The sequence below is a fragment of the Salvia splendens genome, chromosome 4, assembly GCF_004379255.2.
Source record: "Salvia splendens isolate huo1 chromosome 4, SspV2, whole genome shotgun sequence".
Taxonomy (NCBI): domain Eukaryota; kingdom Viridiplantae; phylum Streptophyta; class Magnoliopsida; order Lamiales; family Lamiaceae; genus Salvia; species Salvia splendens.
The window spans coordinates 6,693,975-6,701,702 of record NC_056035.1 but is presented as its reverse complement, the minus strand read 5'-3'; the positions used below and the strand labels follow the sequence as shown (position 1 = coordinate 6,701,702).

General features: G+C 33.5%; 1 protein-coding gene across 1 annotated transcript; it reads left to right on the top strand.

Moving 5' to 3' along the window:
• Nucleotides 1-4,979: 4,979 nt before the first annotated feature.
• Nucleotides 4,980-7,529, top strand: LOC121800225 (L-tryptophan--pyruvate aminotransferase 1-like). Its single transcript, XM_042199808.1, has 5 exons — nucleotides 4,980-5,182; nucleotides 5,280-5,586; nucleotides 6,137-6,423; nucleotides 6,719-7,020; nucleotides 7,100-7,529. The coding sequence occupies exons 1-5, from the start codon at nucleotides 5,067-5,069 to the stop codon at nucleotides 7,300-7,302; spliced, it is 1,215 nt and encodes a 404-aa protein (XP_042055742.1). The 5' UTR covers nucleotides 4,980-5,066; the 3' UTR covers nucleotides 7,303-7,529.
• The last annotated feature ends 199 nt before the right edge of the window (nucleotides 7,530-7,728 follow it).

Here is a 7,728-nt window from a genome sequence, read left to right as displayed (position 1 = left end):
TACATTTTGTTTATTTAATGGACAAAAGACCAAATTTGGCGTTCATGTAGAAATAGAATAACACCAACAATGCAAATATTCATTGGATAGCTTGATTACAAGATTATGAAATTCTAAGCACCTTCAAAGTATTTGACAATAAAGTAGAAAAAAGGGATCCAAATAAATTATTATGGGGTGTGTATGATAAGCTCTCTTTAAAAACAAAAGGGAAAAACAGATCTTGGAAAATCCCTATTTAAGCTTAAGAGAGTCTTATAAATTTCCTAAAATTTAGAAAGATCTTATAGGGTAGCTTAATTATATAAATCTCATAGTAAGCTCTACAAACATATGCAATAAAATTCCACACTCATGTGTGTATAAGAATGAGTGACATGAACTCAATCCTCATTTGGACATATCTCTCTCCAAACTCAAAAGAAAAAGAAAAAGACAAGAGAGTTTTCTCCTACAATAAATGTAAAAAAGTCAGAATGATAAAATCATTTTACTTGGTTTACAAGCGAATGCATAATTAGATAGTAAATCTTAGCAGTCAGACAACAATCCTGAAGTAAATCATGCACTCTATCTCTGTGCAAAACTTAATTATAACTTTCCATTTCCACTATCAATACACATGCACAAAATATGTGTGTGTTCGACTCATTGATTCACCATAAGTTTCGGAAATATGATGAAAGTTTACTATCTATACTTTCTGCATGCTATCTTGTTAGTGAAGCCATCCACCGCCATTTGACTTTCTTGTAACATTAGATCCATGTTAAATTTCATAATTATCACCGTAAAAATTCAACACGATATATATAAGACGTCAATTGTTACAACTCTAGCGCATGTGATGCACCAATTCATACTCCTACGAACATTTCACACACATTTTATTACTCCCTCCGTATTCAAAAAAAACATTTGAAACGACGCGGATTTTAATGCACAATTGATAAAGTAAGTAAGAAAAATTGATAAAGTAAGAGAGAGGAAAAGAAAAATGAGTAAAGTAAGAGAGAGGAAGAGAAAAAATAGTGAAAGTAAAATTAGTGGATTGTGGGGTCCATGTCCTAAAATAAAAAGATTCTAAAGTTTTCATTTTTAAGGAACGGCCGTAAAATAGAAATAGTTGTTATTTTTAAAAAAACGGAGGGAGTACTAGTATAAAAAAGTAAGTCCACATTCCACTAATTTTTCTACTCACTTTACTTTATAAAGTCAAACAATTTCTTAAAACTCGTATCGTTTAAATATGTGATATTTAATCATGGACCGTGGCAGTACTACTTATTAGTACATAAATAAGAGTGCGATACAATCAAGGCTTAGTTTGCTGGGAATGTAATGGGCCTTTTTTATTACAGCCCATTTATAAATAGGCTTTTCATTGGTTGTTTGGCCCTATTAAACCGGTCAAGTTGGGCTGGCCTGCACTAACTTCGTACTCAAATCTGAAAGTAATTACTTACTATTATTTAAATGAATCAATATGTTTATGGTAAGTTGTAATAAAAAAGATCTAATTAAAATCATAAAATTTTCAAGTGTAATGATCTAAATAACACCACATATCAAATACATGAGAAGGTAATTAAATGCATAAGATTATTACTGTCTTTTGCTCAGTAGCACTTATAATAAGTTCGCAATTTGACTTATAATGATCTTGATTTAATTGTTATCATGTTATAGATTCAATCTTTTTAATAAAGTTGATTTATTGTTATAAATTAAAATGTTGTAGTTTTTTTGAATAATATAATGTTGTAGTTTTTTTAATAATATAATGTTGTAGTTTTTTACTCCATAAAACTCTGGATTTAAATTATTTTTTCACAAATTATATACTTCCTCCGTCCTCCATTAAATGTCATATTTTCCCTTTTTTTGTCCGCCTGCCAATAAATGTCTCATTTCACTTTTATTATAAAACTGATATACATAAAAGTAAGACTCACATTTCATTAATTTTTACAATCCACTTTTATTCATAAAGTCAAATAATTTTTAAAATTTAAACCGGTCAACTATAAGACATTTAATCACGGACGAATAGAGTATCAAATTAGAGGCGATTGAATTATAATAATTACATATTGACCCAAATAAATTTGCGTGAAAAAATGTACTAATATGATAATATTATAATGACCTAAATTCAATGTTATGATGAATTATGTAATCTACGTTAGCATGTGTTTTTAAATTCGAAAAATGTGAATGGGCACAACATGGCTTAACCCGACACAAATCAAACAAGCCTTGAAAGAGTAGTCTACAAATGATACAACATGGAGTAGGAGTTATTTTCTTGTGTTCTTATAACTTTTCAGTTGACTACACTACACATATTATTATTTGCTTTATGATAGCTATATTGCCTTCCAAAACTATTTGAACACGAAATAATTAAAAAAAAATAAAAATAAAAAAAAGCTTCCAAAGCTGTTTGTCGTTTTGGTGAAATCTTACGACACCCATGGTCATGACAACATGAATTGGATTACTTTGCACATGGTCATGTGTAATTATGGCTTGCACATGCCATTCATCTTCTTCAATCCGCATTAATACATATACATGTTTTCATGTCTGCTCGTTTCAATATTTTTATATATATACCTAATTAGTATCTGCATTATTAATCATACAAAATGATGTACTATTATGTATGGTTCGAATGTAGCAAGAGTCCATTTCATCATTGATACACATAAACCGAACAACATAATACAAGAGAATAATGTTTCTTTTATTCCGAAACTTGTGCGGCTTGGAATATTTACTTGATTTGAAACTCTGTTTCAATAATCGTCTAATTTCCTAACCATGTATAGACTATAGTACTCCATATAACTTCATAAAAATTAGTGTGTGGACAAACAAATGTTATATAATCCAAGTGTCAAATTAAATTTGTCGGTTACAGTTTGACTAGCACAATTGACATCATGTTCGGTATTTATTGCTGAGTGTGTACTGAAATCTTCTTAAAATGGTGTCATTAAACTCAATCATAACAATTAAATTAAAATGGACATGCATTAGTTAATGATCGGATGTAACAGCGATCGATAATCGCGCCGACCAATGCTGGCGAGTATATAAATCTCATGATACTTTGTTAGATACAATGCACTGTTTATGATATATTCTTGTCGACAATTTTAATATATGCCAAAACGTTTTAGCTCTAGCATAAAAAAGTCGATTAGGTTGGTGTTCGGTTTCCTAAATGAAATAGTATCAATAGTATCAAGATATAATTTGGGATTGAATTATAAGATTTGAAAAGAGTGGCTAATTGACTATGACTAAATATTACATGATTATCTATCTAAAATTAAGTTGTGAGATTCAATCTCATTAACCAAATACAATCTTCCATATTGAGATTACAATTCTCCATATATTTAATCTCAAGATATAATACTTTAAATTGAACAGCATCTTGTAATATTAAATTATCATTTGGAATATAATTCACTAGACTCGTAGGGCCAACTATAGCCAAGATTCCCTGGCAATAGCCATGCATGTAAATTAGTTGTTTGTTATAAGATGGAATAGAGCACCTATGTTTCCGATTAGTATGGATATGCATGTGATGTGCTGATGTGCATATTAATTGTTGATATAACATGTGTAGCACTGCTTCTTTCGTCCGCATTATTCTTTCTCTTACTTCCATTTCTCCACTCTAATTTTTATTTATTATCATTTTAATAAAACGAGTGCAGAAAAGTTAATGGAACTCCTAATGGCGGAGTACTATATATTCCTATAGTCTATTAAAAGTATGAATATTTTGTTGGGCATGTATTTTAATATATAATTAGTAAATTTAGAAAGAGAAAGATAAAGAGTAGTGTAAATAGTGTTAGTAGAAAGTGTGTTCCACATCATTAATAATATAGAGATAATATGTTGTTTACCTATTTTAAAATTAGAAAGTTCAAACATTTAATAAGTAACATATGTGGTAGGTTTATAACAAAATTGGAAATGCTACAAGATTTGACTTAAGTTTCTCTACATAATTTTTATTTCGATCGAGTCAAAATCCATAATTAAATGCATGCATTGGAGGCAGGCTGAGCTACATGGTGGTCTATGAGTCCCACTAATTTTGAAATTTTGCAAGGAAAATTAAGTAATCTGCATTGGACCACTGGCTGAGCTACAGGCTAGGGGCCTATGAGCCCCATTAAATTTGAAAGTATATAAGGTAATTTTATGTTAAAATTGTGATTTTAAAAAAATATTATTGAATTTTAACGCAGATTTTTGTTAGTAATAAAATTTAAATTAATCTTGCAATCTTTTAGTCGATTCTAAGTGTTGTCATTAATTAATTAGTTTGTGTAATTTATTAGAAGAGATAACATGCCAATATATAATGTAGAATCTACTTCAATTTATAATTTGCGTGGACTATGAATGAACGTGAAATTTGCTTATTGTAGACTAGATCCAAAATCAATTTCATTCCCGATGGGAATATTCAAGATATATACATTATTAATATTAATATATAGTATAAAGAAATTGGTGTGTAAGTACATTAAATACCCTAATTTACCTAACTTCCCTAGATTGTGAGTATTTGTGCTAATCCAAATAAATTTCAGAGGGGTTAATACAGCCAGAGCCAGTACCTAATCCCTCTCTGGTGATGAGGAATGATTAGATTTAATTTTTTTTGTTAACATATATAGATGTATACGACGAATAATAATCGAATTCGGTATTATACAATTTATATACATTTTTTTCCTTGATGATATCGTAAAGTGGCATTAATTACTCACATATCAAGTGCAATTCAAAAATGAGTACACGTGGCGTATAGAGATGAAGCAATGTGCGTAGAAAATAGAGGATCTTGACCATCCAAGTATTGCAGAAAGTTTATGTCCCTATAAATATTGGAGCAAATAACTGCTATCGAGCAACATCAGCTCATATTGTTATTTCCCACATAAACAAAGCTTAAGCTGAAAAATAAAGTTTAATTTCAGAAAAGAAATTGAAGCGGCACGTACGAGGTCATCGTCACCAAAAGCTCCATGACTTGTTCTGATCATCAAGCCCCAGACAGTAACGGCTCCACGCCGAACCACGTCCGAACCAATGGTATCGCGCCACATCATCATCACCCTCAACCCATCGTCTCTCTGGACCAGTACTTCCTCTCTCGCTCTCACTTTTGTTTTTTCTATAAAAAATTGCACTTTTTATGTCAATGTAACATCTTTTCTTTTCTTTTTTAAATTCGGCAGTGGCGATCCGACAATGTACGAGGCATATTGGAAGAAAGCTGGGCAAAGGTGCAGTGTGACGATGTCTGGATTCCAATCTCTGAGTTACTTCGGTGACGGCAAAACTCTGTGCTGGTTCATGGAGAAAAAACTGGAGGATGAGATCAGGAAGCTGCATAAAGTCACCGGAAACGCAGTTGTCGACGGCAAACACATCGTGGTTGGAACAGGATCGAGTCAGCTGATTCTAGCTGCGCTCTACGCCCTCGCCTACACCCTAGATATCTCCAATCCGGTTGACGTCGTCTCCGCTGCCCCCTACTATTCGGTAACTACTCACTTAATTTTGTTACAATTTACGACAATTATATATATCTGATAACCAATCAAACCCTAATAATAATATTATTATAAAAACAATTGGTGATTATCTTTTTTTACTTCACATTTTCTATTCAAATGTGATTATCCCAGTATCGTTTCTCATATGTGAATCCTTCGCAGTATTTGTTAATATTAGACCATGATACATGCTTAGATACCATACCATATTAGTAGATTTTATCATAAGAACTACCACTTTCATTAAAATATCTCATTCGCAATGAATAAGATCGTAACTATAACTGACCAATCTAACAAATTTAAGATTGGATCTATCTAGTGAATATAAATAAATGAAAACTACTCCAGTCAACTTTGCCATCGAAATAAAACAATAGGAAGTAGCAGTGTCGTGCGACAACCCTTGTCTCCAGCTGAGACTTTTGTTGGTTTAATGCTCAAGATCTCCTAACATGGACATAAATATACAACATGTCCTTATTTATACATGTGGGCATTAAGCAATAATCTTTCTGTATTTATGGTGTATATAGTCGTATCCAGAGATGATCGAGTTTCTGCGGACGGGGCTATTCAAATGGTCCGGCGATGCGCGGTGCTTCGACAAGGACGTACCATACATCGAATTCGTGACATCCCCCAACAATCCCGACGGCTCCACCAGAGAGGCCGCCGTGATGAATCGAGGCCAATTAGGCATGCTTGTTCACGACCTCGCCTACTACTGGCCTCAATACACCGCCATCACATCCGCTGCTGATCACGACCTCATGCTCTTCACTGCTTCCAAATGCACCGGCCACGCCGGATCCAGAATCGGGTACTTGTTAAATCCTGTTAAGGGGTCGTTGATAGGAAAGATAAGATAAAACAATATATACTTTGTCCGCGCATAAGAGTCTCATTTGAGTTTGGTGCGGGTTTTAAGAAATATAAAGAAAAGTGGATAAAAAAAAGATATATTCCAAGTAGAATTAGTTTTATAGGATTAATGTAATGTGGTCCTACTTACCATTTAGTAAAAGTGAATTGAGAGTCTTAATCGCGGATGGATGGAGTAATAAGAAGACATGCACATTTTAAGTTCTTATTAATGTTTGTTGATGTATGTGAAGATGGGCAGTTGTTCGAGAGGAGAATGTGGCGAGGAAGATGGTGAAGTTCATTGAGATGAACACGATCGGAGTGTCCAAGGAAGCGCAGCTGAGAAGTGCAAGCGTGATGGAGTTGATCTCCCTGAGCTGCCAGAAACGGAAGCCTTGCGACGTGGAGAGTTTCTTCGACTACAGCCAATGCACATTGGCGGATAGGTGGAAGAGATTGAGAGACGTCGTCACCAAGAATCAACTCTTCAGCCTCCCCAAATTCCCATCGCACTACTGCAATTTCAGGAGAGAAGTCGTTCAAACATATCCTGGTAACTATTAGTATAATAGGAGTAATAATTAATCAATCAATGCATGTTGCAGCTTTCATGTTTTTATGTTTGTTGACAGCATTTGCATGGATGAAATGCAAAGAGGGGATAGATGGGGAGCGGCTGCTAAGAGAGCATAAAATAGGAACAAGAAGCGGTAGGCGATTCGGGTGGGAAGCAGAGTATGTTAGAATCAGCATGTTGAGTAGGGATGACGACTTTGATCTCTTTCTGCACAGGCTCTCAACTATTCAACCCACAGCTAATGGAAATCAGAATTAACTACATCAGCTTTCAACATTTTAATTTAGTCCCACTTTTATACACACATTTTTTCCCTTTTTGGGGATGTTCCCATTCTATTGGACACATTTTCTAATCTCTATTTATTTTATTCCCTCCACTTGGCATTGCATTACATTACATTGAATGGACTAGTTCTTTTTTGGCACCCAGCGCCTGTCTCGGCATTGCGGTGAACAACATATATAAATTGCCTTTTTTGTCTCTGTCCCGAACTTTAGGCCAATTCTGGACCGTATTATATTGAGTAAATCACAAAATTTATATTTCTCTAAAATTTTCAATGAAATCATAATCGGAACCGAAATGACAAATCAAGGATGATGCGAAACACAAAACAACATAATTTCAAACATATTTTGATAGCATTATTAGTCACACTGTTTCTCGCACCTTTAAGGCCAT

What these genes read in the sequence shown, in the direction of transcription:
- LOC121800225 (XM_042199808.1), top strand. Translation starts at nt 5,067, where the DNA reads ATGACTTGTTCTGATCATCAAGCCCCAGACAGTAACGGCTCCACGCCG. An exon ending in CCGCTGCCCCCTACTATTCG is followed by an intron (nt 5,587 to 6,136) that starts GTAACTACTCAC and finishes TGGTGTATATAG; the next exon opens with TCGTATCCAGAGATGATCGA. An exon ending in AGTCGTTCAAACATATCCTG is followed by an intron (nt 7,021 to 7,099) that starts GTAACTATTAGT and finishes GTTTGTTGACAG; the next exon opens with CATTTGCATGGATGAAATGC.